Source organism: Pongo abelii, chromosome 11 (genome assembly GCF_028885655.2).
Source record: "Pongo abelii isolate AG06213 chromosome 11, NHGRI_mPonAbe1-v2.0_pri, whole genome shotgun sequence".
In the NCBI taxonomy this organism is placed as follows: Eukaryota; Metazoa; Chordata; class Mammalia; order Primates; family Hominidae; genus Pongo; species Pongo abelii.
In genome coordinates, this window is record NC_071996.2 from 72123165 (window position 1) to 72140578 (window position 17414).

General features: G+C 40.5%; 2 protein-coding genes and 1 long non-coding RNA gene across 22 annotated transcripts in view; 1 reads left to right on the forward strand and 2 right to left on the reverse strand.

Moving 5' to 3' along the window:
- The window catches only part of FASTKD1 (FAST kinase domains 1), a 44199-nt gene extending 35669 nt beyond the window's left edge, over window positions 1–8530 (reverse strand). The window contains exons 1-3 of one of the 2 annotated variants that reach the window (XM_024243097.3): window positions 8278–8530; window positions 6268–6786; window positions 3805–3873 (exon numbers count right to left, since the gene is read on the reverse strand). In XM_024243097.3, coding sequence (XP_024098865.1) covers window positions 3805–3873; window positions 6268–6644 — 446 coding nt within the window. In that variant the 5' untranslated portion in view covers window positions 6645–6786; window positions 8278–8530. The remainder of the gene's footprint in view (window positions 1–3804; window positions 3874–6267; window positions 6787–8277) is intronic. The other variant, XM_063712848.1, reaches the window with a different exon arrangement.
- Window positions 8531–8954: 424 nt separating this feature from the next.
- LOC129058023 (uncharacterized) lies at window positions 8955–17243 on the reverse strand. Its single transcript, XR_008522837.2, has 4 exons — window positions 15810–17243; window positions 14909–15001; window positions 11468–11585; window positions 8955–10653 (listed from the first exon to the last, which is right to left on the reverse strand). It is a non-coding gene; the product is annotated as an uncharacterized LOC129058023 (long non-coding RNA).
- Window positions 17229–17414, forward strand: part of PPIG (peptidylprolyl isomerase G) — a 53351-nt gene continuing 53165 nt past the window's right edge. For 4 of the 19 annotated variants that reach the window (XM_063712859.1, XM_063712860.1, XM_063712849.1 and 1 more), the window contains exon 1: window positions 17256–17382. The gene's annotated coding sequence lies outside the window, so the exon portion shown is untranslated. Of the gene's footprint in view, window positions 17383–17414 lie in introns of all 19 variants that reach the window. The other 15 variants (XM_054549471.2, XM_054549463.2, XM_054549458.2 and 12 more) reach the window with 8 other exon arrangements.

A 17414-nucleotide genomic window follows, 5' to 3' on the forward strand; every position in this document is an offset into this window, starting at 1 on the left:
AGCTGGGACTATAGGCGCTCGCCACCACACCCAGCTAATTTTTTGTATTTTTAGTAGTAGAGACGGGGTTTCACCTTGTTAGCCAGGATGGTCTCGATCTCCCGACCTCGTGATCCACCCGCCTTGGCCTCCCAAAGTGCTGGGATTACAGGCGTGAGCCACTGCGCCCAGCTACCACATTTTCTTTATCCATTCATCTGTTGATGGACACTTACGTTGCTTTCAAATCTTAGCTATTGTATACAGTGCTGCAATAAACGTAAGAGTACAGCTATCTCTGCAATATACTGATTTCCTGTCTTTTGGGTATATACCCAGGCAGTGGGATTACTGGATCACATGCTAGCTCAATTTTTAGTTTTTGGGGGAACCTCCAAACTGTTCTCCATAGAGCTTATACTAATTTACATTCCCAAAAACAGTGTGCAGGGTTCCCTTTTCTCCACATCCTTGCCAGCATTTGTTATGGCATGTCTTTTGGATATAAGCCATTTTAACTGTGGTGAGATGATGTCTCATTGTAGTTTTGATTTGCATTTTTCTGATGCTGAGCACCTTTTCATATGCCTGTTTGCCATTTGCATGTCATCTTTTGAGAAATCTCTACTCAAATCTTTTGCCCATTTTTTGATCGGATTATTAGACTTTTTCCTAATTAGAGTTGTTTGAGCTCCTTATATATTCTGGTTATTAATCCCTTGTCAGATGGGTAGTTTGCCAATATTTTCTACCCTTCTGTGTACTCTCGCTTCACTTTGTTGATTGTATCCTTTGCTGTGCCACCTCAGCCTTCTGAGTAGCTGAAACTACAAGCATGTGCCACCATGCCCAGCTGGTTCTATATTTTTAAAAAGTCCTTAGAGAAACATACTGAGGTATTTAAAGATGAAATGATATCATTATTTAAAATATACTGAAGTATACTGAGAGTGGGAGGGGATATAGATAAAACAAGACTGGCTATATGTTGACAATTGTTGAATCCGGAGGATGGGTACATGGGAATTCGTTGTACTACTCTTTCTCCTTTTGTAAATGTTAAAAATCTTCTATAATAAAACGTTTTTAAAAAAAAAACTTGGATTTCTTGGGAGGCCAAGGTGGGAGGATTCCTTGAGCCCAGGAGTTCAAGACCAACCTGGCAACATGGTGAAACCCCATCTCTCCTAAAAATATAAAAATAAGCTGGGCGTGGCGGCATGCACCTGTGGTCCCAGAAACTTGGGAGGCTGAGATAGGAGGATGGCTTGAGCCTGGAAGTCTGAGGCTGCAGTGAGCCCTGGTTGTACCACTGTACTCCACCCTGGGTAACAGAGCCAGACCCTATCTCAAAAGAAAAAAATATATATGGATTTCAAATACATGCTAATTATCCTTGCCATGATTCATCATATAGTACTAATCCAGAATAATCTACCCCATTTAAATCATTACAAATTATATTTATAAAACAGGCTGGGCGCAGTGGCTCACGCCTGTAATCCCAGCACTTTGGGAGGCCGAGGTGGGCAGATCACAAGGTCAGGAGTTTGAGACCAGCCTGGCCAACATAGTGAAACCCTGTCTCTACTAAAAATACAAAAATCAGCTAGGTGTGGTGGCAGGTGCCTGTAGTCCCAGCTGCTTGGGAGGTTGAGGCAGGAGAATCGCTTGAACCCAGGAGGCGGAGCTTGCAGTGAGCCGAGATCACACCACTACGCTGTCGCCTGGGCAACAGAGTGAGACTCTGTCTCAAAAAAAAAAAAAAAATTATATGTATAAAACATAAGTTCATAGATATTTTAGCAAGATCATTGTACTTCTGAGTTATTTTGAAATAAAGAAAAATTTAAAAGAAATGCTTGATTCACTATAAAATACAATCATACATGTAATTTAATTAATACAGTAATTGTAAAACACAAAAGACCACCTATTTTACAAGTGATTTGTTCAAGCTGCATAATACACATAATGTATCCTTGCTTTGAAGAGAAATAAAATGTTGTGACCTATTACCAACAAATCTAACCCCAAAGATCCAGTAAATAGATAATTTGTATTGTTAGCAAAAGGAATAAGATTACTCTGCTTACCCTCAATAAGTTATAGGTAGAGAGTATAAAAGAAGACAGATGGGTTTAGCTAATAAGATTAACTTAAAATCACAACTTAGTAGATTAATACAGAATTTCTAAATCTGGAGAACTGTTCTGTCCCTTAATTTAATCCAGCCCATGTAATAAAGGCCTATAGAGTTTACCAATATATAAGTATTTATTATAGTTTAAGCTTTAAGAGGCAATATGTTAAAAATATTTTAAAAATCAGAATGGTCGCTCCTCTCTGTCTACAAATAAATAGCCTGTTGTTTCTTCTTCATCTTAGTCAAGCCTTTCCTGTCTGGTTTCTATTTGATTTAGAGGGAGAGTTGCTCTGTAGTTTTTAATATCCTCCTATCTCTTCCTCACCCTGATTTTTTTCTTTCCTCCCTAACATTTGCCTTATTCCACTAACAATAGACTACAATCATCCAGAATTCCTAGATTAAAAAATTCAAAGTTTTCAGAAATAGATGAAGATTTCCCAAAATGAGTCTGCTATTATCTCAGCCCTTTTATAAATAAAGAGCTTCTGATATATAATAAGAGAATAAATTTCTCTGTACTCACAAGATTTCCCATTTTTCTGAATGATTATCAAGTATGGCAACATGCTAAAAATAGAGCTGTGTACAATATAGGAAATATATCTGAATTAATACTGTCCACAGCAGTGGACCTGAAACTCACTTTCTTTAAAAAGCTTCTGAGTCACCTATAAGCTCTGGTCATTGTCTCTCCATAAAAATGGAGTAACAGACAAGTAGCTACAGATGCTCCTAAACGGTGTTAATTGGCCTTCCTCTCTACTAAACTAGGGTCTCTTTTTTTTCTCCTTTCCTGGCTCCTGCACTTCTAGGTTTTTATTGATAGCCAATTAATCAAGAATCTTTCCTTTCTGAAGTATTCTTCTAGAAAAGAAGATTTAAAAAGGCTAGTTCATGAATAGCTGTGACTCTATCTTATTTATATTTCAACTAATTACATATGTGGAAAAGTATACTATTCCCCACTCTTAAAGAGGAAAAATATGAAATACTTTCTTTTCTCTCTTAAAGAATACACAGCCAGGCATGGTGGCTCATGCATATAACCCCAGCACTTTGTGAGGCCAAGGAGGAAGGATTGCTTGAGCCCAAGAGTTCAAAACCAGCCTGGGCAACATGCCAAGACCCTGTCCCTTAAAAAAAAAAAAAAAAAGGAGACAGAGAGAGAAAGAGAGAAAAAAAAAAGAAAGAAAAGAAAAGAAAAAAGAGAAGACATGGCTGGAAGCGGTGGCTCACGCCTATAATCCCAGTACTTTGGGAGGCTGAGGCAGCTGCATCACAAGGTCAGGAGTTCAAGACCAGCCTGGCCAAGATGGTGAAACCCCATCTCTACTAAAAATACAAACAATTAGCCCGGCGTGGTGGTGGGTGCCTATAATCCCAGCTACTTAGGAGGCTGAGGCAGAGAATTGCTTGAACTCAGGAGGCAGAGGTTGCAGTGAGCCGAGACCACGCCACTGCACTCCAGCCTGGGCGACAGAGTGAGACTCCATCTCAAAAAAAAAAAAAAAAAACACATTACACAATCAAAAACTTTAAAACTAAACTGAGTTTAAATACATTTTTTTCAGTGTAGCTTGACAGGCATCAGTTCCCTGTTCTTTTCCTTCAAGATTTCACTCTGTTAGCCCTGAAAAGAATAACCCTGACCTTCACAATGAACCCAGGGTACTTGCCTTTCTAGTCTTCTCCATGCTTCTGTAACTAGTGCTTCAACTAGCGGGTCGTGGGCCTCACCAGCAAACCTTAATAAAAAAGAAAGAATCCTCCATACATAATCATTTTAAAATCATTAAAAACATATGCAATATGAATTATAATGCAAAAGTGAAACTCAAGTTATTTTCCTCTTATATAGGCAGTCCTTATTTCTGGTCCACTCTTATTTCAGTATTCTGATTTTTTGGTACAGCCTAATAAACATTTATACTTTATCCCATGCCCTCTCACCCTTTTATCTGCTTATTTCAATACCCATGCTACTGACCAATGATAATGTTCAACAATATATTTATGTTAAAAGTACATATAATATGTCTTTGTTCTGATTTAAATACTTTTGGTCAGGCATGGTGGCTCACACCTGTAATGCCAGCACTTCAGGAGGCTGAGGCGGGCGGATCACTTAAGGTCAGGAGTTCGAGACCAGCCTGGGCAATATGGTGAAACCCCGTCTCTACTAAAAATACAAAAATTAGCCGGGCGTGGTGGCATGTGCCTTTAATCCCAGCTATTCAGGAGGCTAAGGCAGGAGAATTGCTTGAACCCTGGAGGTAGAGGTTGCAGAGAGCCGAGACTGCACCACTGCACTCCAGCCTCGGTGACAGAGTGAGACTCCACCTCATAAATAAATAAATAAAATATTTTTATAAGAAAATGTTTGTAAAAAAATTAAAAAGCTAATAGTCACCAATCACCTTATTCATAAAACTTTAAGCATCCCCTTCAAGTACCTCAGAGATAACAACTTTGTAACCTGAGAAAGACCACCAAAAAACATGGAATCATCCTCTTTTAGTTTAACATCAATCCCCAATATAAGCCCTAAGCCCCTTTCCTATAAATGCTAATTCTCTTACAAAAACAACTTACATGTCTCTAACTTACGTAATGCTGATATTTACAGCCATTTAAATAACCCTTGAAGGTTGGGTCATCATGTGAGAAAACTGCTCTTTTTCATCAATGAGACTAATAAACAGATTAGGTGTAACTTTTTTGTGTTTTTCCCCCTTGTACAACTGCTGAAGCCTTCATTCAGGGAACCCAGTTCTTTTGAAGGCTGGATTTCCTTGCAAACAACATATTTTTTATTTTTTTCCTTTTTTCTTTGCTCTCTTCGTTTTTTCTTCACAAATTCCAAAACTGGAATGTAATATTTCTTAACATTTATCTCTGAGTTTTTCCATTGACAACAAGGAAGCCCTTTTTTACGTAACACCTATCAACCATCCACATAATTTGTACAACATTGTTATCAAATATAAATGAATCTACAAAATCATTTTATTTCTTTTTCCTTTTAAGGGCTATTATTGAGAAACAACCTATTGTACCAATACCCCCTAGAAAACATATCTGCCATCCATTAAATTACAATAACGAGATTGCAAACAAGTTATCACAGACACAATTTACTAATTGCTGATTGTTATTAGGCATTACTTTTTTTTTTTTTTTTTGGAGACAGCGTCTCGCTCTGTTGCCCAGAATGGAGTAGAGTGGCATGATCTCGGCTCACTGCAACCTCTACCACGTGGATTCAAGAGATTCTCCTGCCTCAGCCTCTGGAGTAGCTGGGATTACAGATGCCTGCCATCACGCCCAGCTAATTTTTGTATTTTTAGTAGAGGCAGGGTTTCACTATGTTGGCCAGGCTGGTCTTGAACTCCTGACCTCAGGTGATCCACCCACCTCAGCCTCCCAAAGTGCTGGGATTACAAGCGTGAGTCACCACACCTGACTGGCATTAATCTTAAATCTAACTGCTTACCTACTATAGCCTCATCTGCAGCCAACCACATTTTCACAAAATTCCACAATAATCCAATTTCAAATGCCCACAGTTAACAATAGTAGTACAGTTGTTAAAGGAGAATTGCTTGAACCTGGGAGGCAGAGGTTGCAGTGAGCCAAGACTGTGCCACTGCACTCCAGCCTGGTGACAGAGCAAGACTCCGTCTCAAAACAAAACAAACAAAACAAAAAAATTAGATTATCAGGAAAACTACTGTCGAAAAAAATTATTTTTCATTTCGAAGAGATTTTTAGACCTGGCGCGGTGGCTCACGCCTGTAATCCCAGCACTTTGGGAGGCCGAGGCGTGTGGATCACAAGGTCAGGAGATCGAGACCATCCTGGCTAACATGGTGAAACCCCGTCTCTACTAAAAATACAAAAAAATTAGCTGGGCGTGGTGGCAGGCACCTGTAGTCCCAGCGACTCGGAAGGCTGAGGCAGGAGAATGGCTGAACCTGGCAGGCAGAGCTTGCAGTGAGCCGAGATCATGCCACTGCACTCCAGCCTGGGCCACAGAGACGCCTCAAAAAAAATAAATAAAATAAAAATAAAGAGATTTTTAGAAAATTAAAACGTAAACTATATAATAATTCCATAAAATATAAAAGTAAATTACTTACTGTTGTGTGACATATAACACATTCACCAGGGTATCGTCATTCATTAATTTGAATTTATTTGTAGCTAAATTATGAAGAGTAAGAAATTGAGGATGGTCTCTGACATACTCAACATTTTTTAACAGGCTGGTCTTCTGCTTTTGAAGCTTCCAAAGCATATCAAATGCACATCCCACTTGCTTTTCTGAAAGTATGGCTTTGTTTCTTTCAATAAAATCAAATATTTGCTCCTCATCTGTACACTTATTCATCTGAATAATTAGTGGTTCACAACTGATGGGTCGAAATTGAAACACTCTCCAGGAGAATGGACAAATAGCTCTTAGACGAAGCATATTTGTAACCAATGAGTCTAGGAAAACAGGTGTTTTTTTCATTTATATCACAAGTTTTCTTAGGTAAACAAAACCATCTGCAGCTAGTCGTCAGGTGCAATAAGCAGGGATACAAATAACAGTTTTTCCTTCATGTATTTTGCTTCCAGTACAACCACTGTAAACCCATTCCAGTGTACAGCTTCTACAAAAGAATTGGTTTAACATGGTTATGCTTACATCATTAATATCAAAATGAGTCCAAAATTCAAATTAAAGTAATACATTTTTTCTGCATTAACTAAAGACTTTTTCTTAGTCTAAACCAGATAGCAGAATTTGATCCAAAAATAAATGTCCAGAAAAAGGGGCTTCTTTCTGCACCCCATTTTAAAAGTGTTTTAAATCTGACATTTACATAAAGTTTTCAAATTTACCATAAAAGGAAAAAAGCCCACAAACTCAGAGCTGTCTTTTCGAAAAAGAGGAAAATTGTTTAAAATAAATAATCACCTTCAAAGTTTCTAAAAAGCGTAGGCATTAATTCAGAGCCATATATATTTATATATACATATATATGTACTTTTTTTTTTAATTTTTCAGAAGTATGGTCTCTGGTTTATTTGCTTTCAGGATAATTTCTTGCCCCTTTTTCTTGTGCCCTTAAAGAGCTCAAATAATTCCTTTCTTTAGAAAATAAATAAATAAAAGAAGTCATATAATTTAATTATTACCGGCCTTGGATAGGTTTTAACCAATAAACGACACAATTAAAGCACCAATCAAGAAATACTAAGAAATTAAGTAATGTTTCAAGTCATGCTGAAACAATAAAAGAACTAAAGATAATTATGAAAAAAGAATAATTTGTTTTAAAAATATGCTATAAATGTTTACATCTATAATTGAGAAGTAATGGTTAGAAAAGCGGGGACTAAAGTCATATAATCTAATACTTCTGCAACATGTTACCATTTACAAAGAACGTTTGAAACACATTATCTCATTAAATTCCCTCAGCTAACCTTCCAGGTCGATATTATTTCCATTTTACAGATAAGGAAAAATAGGTTCAAAAAGGTTTAAAAAATTCTTCTAGTACTAGTGAAGCAGGGACTACAACTCAGTTCTTTCCACTTGAACAGCCTCATTACACAAACAAATCAACACTGTATCACTAAAAGCATGTCTCAGACCCCTCTCTACGGCTATGCCAAACAGTCTGTTCACAAGAAAAAACGACGCGACAATACAGGCTATTTTGTGGCAAGCAGTACAGCATCCTGACCTAAGCTGACCTGAGTCACACACCTGCACAAGAAAACCCTGCACAAATCAAAGGTATCGTCAAGATACTATCCATCCACTTAGCTGCTCAAAGTGAAGGCAGCTCAATGGTTAGCATAGAAAGGTGTCGAGTCCCCAGCTTTGCCCCAGCTGAATGACCTTAAGGAAGGAACTTAACTACAGGAGGGGCCTTGGGACCCTAAGGGGTATCTTCTGCGCCAGGCATACAGGAGAGCTGAATAAATGAGTGAATGAATGGGGTCTCAGCCCTGCCCTAGTCCATCCGCACTTCAGAGAACCCAATATCCCGAAGGGAGTCTCTGTATCTCAACCGAACCCTTTGTCCCCGGCCCGAAAACGTGCTGAGTGGGAAAAGAAAAACAGCCGCTGCCACACGGTCCCGACTTGCCAGCAAGGTTTTCCCTCAGCGCGCCGCAAATTTTCTGGAGGATCCTGGGGTTATGAAAGCTCAGAAGTCAGGGTTATTCCTGGTCCCAACACGGAACGCAACAGGCTCGGATGTCTCGCCCAACCCTTATATCCCAGGGTTTATAGCCTTTCTTCGAGAGACATGACCTTTCCCATGAGACCTTGCCCCCAAACCAGGAAAAAATGCCCGGCAAGCGCAGCGTGCACTGCAGAAGTCAGGCACTACATATCCCAGGGTGGGTCGCGGCGAGGTGGGTGAAATGGACGTCGCTCACGCATTTTGGGGGAATTCTGGGCATTGTAGTTCCTCATTGAGGGAGGCTCTAGCGCAGTACATGGCTTAAGCTGTTGAAGAAGATATAGGTCGTTTAGGTGATTCTCTACTATCTAAGGTTTTTCTCCTACTCCTTGGAAGTCTACTACTTTTATAATATACACAAAAATATACTTAGGAAAATGAAATTAAAAAATGTAAACATGGAAAAGACACGTCCAGATTTTTCTTATTATTTTTTAGCGTATACAAAATAACTCTGTCGAGTAGCTTTGAAAGTATGCAAACTCTTACTCTCAGTTTCTGCACTTATGTCGTGGATAGGTACCAGTTCTCAGACCATATTTTTTTTTACTTACCATGGTATTTTAATAGTCCCAAGATTTGACACTTCTTTGACACTTAAAAAAAATACCACTAATAAATAACCAAAGTGGAATGCTTACCAAAGTTACAACAGACATAATTTTCAGCTGATAATCACTACAACAAAGTAAGGCTCTAAAGGTACCAAACTGATATTTGTCGTAATATGCTGTGCAACTTTCTTATTGTGTGGGTTACAGAGGAGGCTCTTGGTTTATGTGGTCATGGTTATTGTCATAAAACCAGTTTTAGCACAATTTTCTTTTCTTTTCTTTTTTGAGACAGGGTCTTACTCTGTCTCCCAGGTTGGAATGCAGTAATGCAATCTCCGCTCACTACAACCTCCGCCTCTCAGGTATAAGCGATTCTCCTGCCTCAACCTCCTGGGACTACAGGTGCACACCACCATGGCTGGCTAAGCTTTTGTAGTTTTGGTAGCGACAGGGTTTCCCCACGTTGCCCAGGGTGGTCTCGAACTCCTGGGCCCAGCAATCCACCCACCTCAGCCTCCCAAAGTGCTTGGGATTAGAGGTATGAGCCACCTTGCCCAGCCTAAATTTTCAATAGTTCTGACAGTCTATGCAAAATGTTGAGGCATGCCCACACTGGAAAAAAAATTAAAACTTGAAGACTTCCTTCTAGAATGTCCAGTAACCAATATACATTTATTCTGACATTTCTGAAAACAGAGCAAAATGAAATTGAATAGGTGCTGGCATTCATCTGATGTATCAGGTTTACTTTATGACTGACTAGTCTTAATACTCCTAGATTTTGGGGTATATAGGCAGCAGAGTATTTTAAATTTGTTCAAGTAGAATATGGGAAAAATTACAGTCAAATGAGAATACATTTTTTGGCTACTGTCAGTAACCTTCAATTAACCATGAAGACATAGGGAATGAATGGTTAAGCCATCAAAACTAAAATAGTTGTTTGTTTGTTTTTTCGAGATGGAGTCTCAGTCTGTCACCCAGCCTGGAGGGCAGTGGCCCAATCTCAGCACACTGCAATCTCCACCTCCTGGGTTCAAGCAATTCTTCTGCCTCAGCCTCCCAGGTAGCTGGGACTACAGGCATGCACCACCATGCCCAGCTAATTTTTGTATTTTTGGTAGAGAAGGTGTTTCACCATGTTGGTCAAGCTGGTCTCAAACTCCTGACCTCAGGTGATCCCCCAGCCTTGGCCTCTCAAAGTGCTGGGATGACAGGCATGAGCCACTGCACCTGGCCTGATTGGATTTCTTCATTAAAAACTTGATTGGTCATTTGACTTCCTTTATCACGAGCTTGCTAAGACATAGACAGAGTCTCTGATAGCTGGGTCTTAAAAAAAAAAAAGAAAAAAGAAAAAAAGAAAAGTTAACTTTCGTTTCAAGTCTTGTAAAATTTCCTAGCTGTCTTAAGTTGCCAATATTTACATTGGGGAATATGGTCTACTTCACTTTTTGGTTTGGAGATGAACATTTACCCATTAAAAAATTGTTTCCCTCAACCAAAGAGCCGTGGTTTTGAGATCTGATACCAATGATGTCCTCGTGAGTTTTATTGCCCTTCTTCTCAAGTTTTTTTCTCAATTACAGGTACAACCAATCCCACGGCTTGCTTGGTGATTTGTAGCATCTCTGCAATGCACCAAGGGGTATTTTTTCCATCATCTTCAGGATTGTGAATTATAGATCTCAGTGTGTGGAAACAGCCACTTGCTTCTTTATGTCTGCAGTGCAATCACAAGAGCAATAGGTTCAGGACCTATTCCTATGTTTTCTAGGTCTTCTAGACTTAGCCACTGATATTGGTTTACTTTATCAACTTCATCGTCTTAAGAGGTCACAAAGTAGGCAGAGTTAGAAAGCAGCAACAGGACATCACATCTCTGTGAGTAGCACCAAGGAGGGTGCACTCTGAAAACTATTGCTTTAGCCAAGCCATAAAAATTACAACACAGGCTGGGAGTGGTGGCACACGCCTGTAATCCCAGCACTTTGGGAGGCTGAGGTGGGTGGATCACGAGGCCAGGAGTTCGAGACCAGCCTGGTCAATATGGTGAAACCCCGTCTCTACCAAAAAAAAAAAAAAAAAAAAAATACAAAAATTAGCCGGGCATGGTAATGCATGCCTGAAGTCCCAGCTACTCGGGAGGCTGAAGCAGAAGAATCACTTGAACCCAGGAGGCGGAGGTTGCAGTGAGCCGAAATCGCGCCATTGCACTCCAGCCTGGGCGACAGAGCAAGACTCTGTCTCAACAACGACAACAAAAAAATTACACCACAATACATTTTAATATGAAATAAATTCTACTCCTACTAATTAGTGTTACTTTCATCTTAGCTTCCAATTTTGGCATTAATATTTACATCAGCCAGGCCAGGAACCATGGCTCACACCTGTAATCCCAGCACTTTGGGAGGCCAAAGCAGGCAGATCACCTGAGGTCGGGAGTTCTAGACCAGCCTGGCCAACACGGCAAAACCCTGTCTCTACTGAAAAATACGAAAAAAAAAAAATTAGCCGGGAGTGGTGGCACGCACCTGTAGTCCCAGCTACTCGGGAGGCTGACGCAGGAGAATCGCTTGAACCTGGGAGGCGGAGGTTGCAGTGAGCCGAGATTGCGCCATTGCACTTCAGCCTGGGCAACAGAGTGAGACTCTGTCTCAAAAAAAAAAAAAAATTTACATCAATCAAACATGATCCTTAGTCAAAAATATGTCATTAACAAAAAGCACTTGGCACTTAACAGATGGTTGAAAAATGTCACCCTCCCCACCCTCATTTTTTCTAAAATCTTAGCTGCAGTAAATACTTAATTGTCCTCCCCATCCACCTTTCAGGGGGTGGGAGGTAAATCACATTTAATGTGAACAAGAGACAAAAAGAAAAACCCTTTAGGTACTTGCCTACCCGCCACGTTTGCTGCTCCAAAGGAAAAGCTGCTCTATTCAGTTTTGTTTTCCCACCACTGAGGTAAGCCCTCCTTCCACACTATGAAGACATAAATTACCAACACCAGGTGAAGCCTGACCACTGCAATAATGGCCACTAAATGGCACTGTCTTCACGGGACATTAACATCAGACTTTGGAGAAGTAATCTACAGGAAAAATGTAACCCCACAGAAACATTAACCATAAACCCTGCAAAAAGGAAAAAAATCTTGAAAATCACGGCCAGAACGCCAACAGAGTTGGGCTCCACGGCGGTGACTGCATGATTGGCAGAGCCTGTGGGAGTCCACCATTATCAGTCAGTCTTCCAGTGGTCCATGCCTCAGAGCTCAGACAACTGCCTGCACCCAACCTCATGCCTGTAGCAAATGATGTCAATGCAGCAAACGCAACTGGGCAGCTGGGACACATCTAGCTTCTGGATGCTCACTTCCTGACAGCTGGCAGCCCACACTTTTTTTTTTTAAACAGCTTTACTGAGATTTAATTTACATTCCATAAAATTCACCCATTTAAAGTGTACAATTCAATGGCTTTTTAGTATATTCACAGAGTTGAGAAACTATCGCTCACATTTAGAACATTTTCATAACTCCAAAAAGAAACCCTGTAACCATTAGCAGTCACTCTCCATGTCTCCCTCACCCCCTCCTGTCCTCCAATACTCTAGACAACCACTAATCCAAGACAATAATTTTGTACAGCACTAATTTGGGTTGCTTGGAACTAGATCAACTGATAATAGATCTGAGATGAAGGTAATCTGAATGCACAGCATAGAAGGGGTTTTCAAACAAATGTAAGAAAAACATAGAGATGAAACAGCATGATCCGAGTCATTGCCTTCCAGTCAAAAAACACCAGGAACACATATAGCTAAACAAAGTTGGGTTTATTGACTGGTTGCAATGAAGTAGGCTGTACCCTAAGAGGTGTCTCCATAAGAAGGTGTTAGAAAGATGTCATTATAGCATTTAGTCTTGGCCAAGCACAGTGGCTTATGCCCATAATCCCAGCACTTTGGGAGACTGAGACAGGCAGATCACTTGAGGTCAGGAGTTCGAGACCACCTTGGCCAACATGGTGAAACCCCATCTCTACTAAAAATACAAAAATTAGCCGAGCATGGAGGCACATGCTTATAATCCCAGCTACTTGGGAGGCTGAGGTGGGAGGATCACTTGAACCCGGTAGGCAGAGGTTGCAATGAGCCAAGATTGCACCACTGCGCTCCAGCCTGGGCAACAGAGTGAGACTCTGTGTCGAAAAAAAAAATTTTTTTTTAGCCTTGTGTTAAGTGATTTTGGAGAGTTTTAGAGTGGTTTCTCTAGATTGGATGCTGTGAGTAAGCAAGGGTAATTCTATTTTAATAATCTTGATCTAGAAGGCAGGAAGAATGAATTGAGGTTAAAGCTGTAATTGATAAAGAAACAGCAGCCATTCATATTAGCAAGGATAGATGGATATTTCATCTTTTTTTTTTTTTTCTTTTTTTGAGACAGAGTCTCACTCTGTCGCCCAGGCTGGAGTGCAATGGCACGATCTCAGCTCAATGCAAGCTCCGCCTCCCAGGTTCACACCATTCTCCTGCCTCAGCTTCCCAAGTAGCTGGGACTACAGGCGCCCGCCACCACACCTGGCTAATTTTTTGTATTTTTAGTAGAGACAGGGTTTCACCGTGTTAGCCACGATGGTCTCAATCTTCTGACCTTGTGATCCACCCGACTTGGCCTCCCAAAGTGCTGGGATTACAGGCGTGAGCCACCGCGCTCAGCTGATGTTTGGTCATTTTTATAGTTTGTACAGTGTTCTTGTTTTTGTCTGAAACAAGATTATGGAAGTGTCTGGTTTTTTCCTTGATCCATCACAATCAGAGAATGGCATGCTTTTAAAAAAAACTAAACATATTATTGGTGATACAGTAGACAACTATTAATAGAACAAACAATAGTTTGTTGTTGATCTATGGGTAGAAACAAAAAGTTTTATTACTCTAAAGTAAAAGTCACAGGTAAAGTAAAGGTTAATTGCAGTAGCCCAGCCAACCTACCTCCCTTCTTCTGGTATCAAATCCCATTCCTCATACTACGATGACTGAAATGATCCAGGCTAGGCCAAATCTAATACTTTAGGCCCACAGCCTATTAGATTGGTAGTGGTATTTGGCGTAACAAATAAAGCCAAACATCAGTAATTTAACCCACATAATTTGATTTATCAGTCACACCACATTCCAATGTGGATAACCCTAGTCAGTGGAAGAGGACTTTTCTCCAAACAGAGATTCAGGGAAGTAGACCTCTTCCATAGGCCCTTCCCCAGGGCCTTAAAACATTCTGGTTCAGCTGACAAAACAGGAAGAGAGGGAATGGAGAAGGCATAGCACTTCACAAACATTTTGGCCTGGGTGTCCGCTCACTTTCCACTGACACAAAGTATTTTTTATTTTATTTTATTTTATTTTATTTTATTTTATTTTATTTTGAGACGGAGTCTTGCTCTGTCACCCAGGCTACAGCGCAGTGGCGCAATCTTGGCTCACTGCAACCTCCACCTCCCGGGTTGAAGCGATTCTCCTGCCTCAGCCTCCCGAGTAGCTGGGATTTACAGGCGCCCACCATTGTGCCCGGCTAATTTTTGTATTTTTAGTAGAGCTGGGGTTTCACCATCTTGGCCAGGCTGGTCTCAAACTCCTGACCTCGTGATCCACCCACCTCAGCCTCCAAAAGTGCTGGGATTACAGGCATGAGCCACCACGCCCGGCCCCAAAAAGCATTTTTAAATCCTTACCTATGGGATAATAAATGTTGTTTCAAGCCACTAAGATACAAGGGGACAGTTAAAAAATGTAGTTCTTAGCAGAACAGACACTTTCCAGTGACACCCCTTACTATGTAAGTGGGAGTACAAATTTTGGAGCTGTTACTGCTATGCTAATAAAATACTTCTCTGGCATTTGATGATTCGGGCTGGCAGAAACTCAGATCCTTATGATGTGAGGTCATCACTGGGTGAGGTGGTACATACCTGTAGTCCTAGGTACTCTGGAGACTAAGGTGGGAGAATCTCTTGACTCCAGGAGTTCAAGTCCATCCTGAGCAACATAGTGAGACCCTGTCTCTAGAAAAAAAGAAAAAAAAATGAAGCTATATAGAATTAGACAAGTGAAAAGTTCCGTGATAATCAGTCTATTCTTTCTTCTCCGTGTTAGTTATCCCTTGCTGTGTGACAAAATCATCCCAAAACTTAGTGGCTTAAACAACACTTATTTATATATATATATACACACGTATATACACACATATATAGTATATGTATACATACACATACTAGGATAATAAATATATATATAAATATATATAAGGAAACTATAGGATAATAAATGTTGTTTATTATATATACTATACATACAGTACCCTCCCATTTATTTATTTTTATTTAACTTTTAAGTTGTGGGGCACATGCGCAGGTTTGTTACAGAGGTAAACTTGTGTAATGGGGGTTTGTTGTACAGAATATTTCATCACCTAGGTATTAAGTCTAGGACCCATTAGTTATTTTTCCTGATCCTCTCCATCCTCTCACTGTCTACACTCTGATAGGCCCCAGTGTGTATCATGCCCCTCTATGTCTTCATGTGTTCTCATCATTTAGCTCCCACTTATAAGTGAGAACATGCGGTACTTGGTTTTCTGTTTCTGCATTAGTTTGCTAAGGATAATGGTCTCCAGCTCCATCCATGTTCCTGCAAAGGGCATGAGATCATTCTTTTTCATGGCTGCATAGTATTCCATGGAGTATATGTACCATATTTTCTTTATCAAGTCTACCATTGATGGACATTTAGGTTGATTCTATGTCTTTGCTATTGTGAATAGTGTGGCAATGAACATACATATGTGTATGTCTTTATAACAGAACAACTTACATTCCTTTGGGTATATACCCAGTAATGGGATTGCTGGGTCAAATGGTATTTCTGCTTCTAGGTCTTTGAGGAATCACCACACTGTCTTCCACAATAGTTGAATTCATTTAAACTCCCACCAGCACTGTAAAATATTCCTTTTTCTCCACAATCTCACCAGCACCTGTTATTTTTTGACTTTTTAGTAATTGCCATTCTGACCGGTATGAGATAGTATCTCACTGTGGTTTTGATTTGCATTTTTCTGATGATTGGTGGTGTTGAGCTTTTTCATTATGATTGTTGGCTGCATGTATGTCTTCTTTTGAAAAGCGTTGGCCGGGCGTGGTGGCTCACGCCTGTAATCCCGGCACTTTGGGAGGCCAAGGAGGGCGGATCACCTGAGGTCGGGAGTTTGAGACCAGCCTGACCAACATGGAGAAACCCTGTCTCTACTAAAAATACAAAAAATTAGCCGAACCAGTCTGTGGCCCAGAGGTTGGGGACCCCTGTTTTAAGATATTGCAGAATTGTCCCCTCCACACACAGCAAAGTGTAAATCCGTTTAATCTCTGAACTGTCTAAAGAGGAATATGCTGCTGCTCTCCTGCAATAAAGGGCAATGACTTAAAAGGGGTGGGGGTGGAGAAGCAGAAATGTCCTCTGTTTTACTGCTATGTAAAACTGGTCAAGCCCCTTAGATGCACCACCACATGCCTAACTGTTGCTGATAATTAATTTACCTGATGCAAATGAGTGAAAAATTTAATGATCATAATTTACGTTGCCTTTAAACGACAGAACAATTTAAGTTCTCTAGTTAGCTAGTTTCTTTAAAATACACCCCACATCCCTACCAGAATCACTGCCCATCCCCCCCGCCCAAACAGCAATGGTTATTTATTTCTAACATAATCCGGGGACCCTTGCCCCTTAAAATAATTAAATAATATATGCCATATTTTCTCTAGAAGGCACTAGATTTGGCATCAAAAGACTTGCTTTGGTATTCAAGAACAGTGTGTTTGAGGAGGAGGCATTTATCTTCCCTGAGCCTCAATTTCTTTATTTGTAAAACAACAAAGAACATCAAAGCTCTTTGTAATTTCTTCCTCTTTCCTCAAATAACACTTTGCTCATTACTGCGTTTTTAGAACTTATATCCTAGCGTTAAGTGGAAGCTTAACTGGAAGCTCCATGAAGGTAGGCCTTCCTTTCTGATAACCCAGCGTAAGATCAATAAATGTTTATTAAATGAGGCACTTTACTTCACGAAGGATATGGCATTTTAACGGTTACAAGCGTTCCCAGTCAACGCATCCACAAAGCATTAGGCTACCTATAAACTAGGAATTTAAAAGGCACCAAAATCCTAGAAGTCCTAGGAGGGCGTGGTGACGCAAGCAGGTGAACGCTGGCCGATGCTGACAACCCACTCCTGACGCGCTTCCGGTGCGACGTTGTCCCTCCACGCCAGGACTGAGTTGTGGGGAAGGGAGGCGGTTAGCGGGCTTTAGCGCCTTTTCTGGCGGCGGTAGATTTGAAGCGCTTCAAAGGACCGGACCCAGAGAAGAGGAAAACTCTACCGGTGCAGGTAAGTGGTGTGAGGCTCATGTTGTTCTGGCG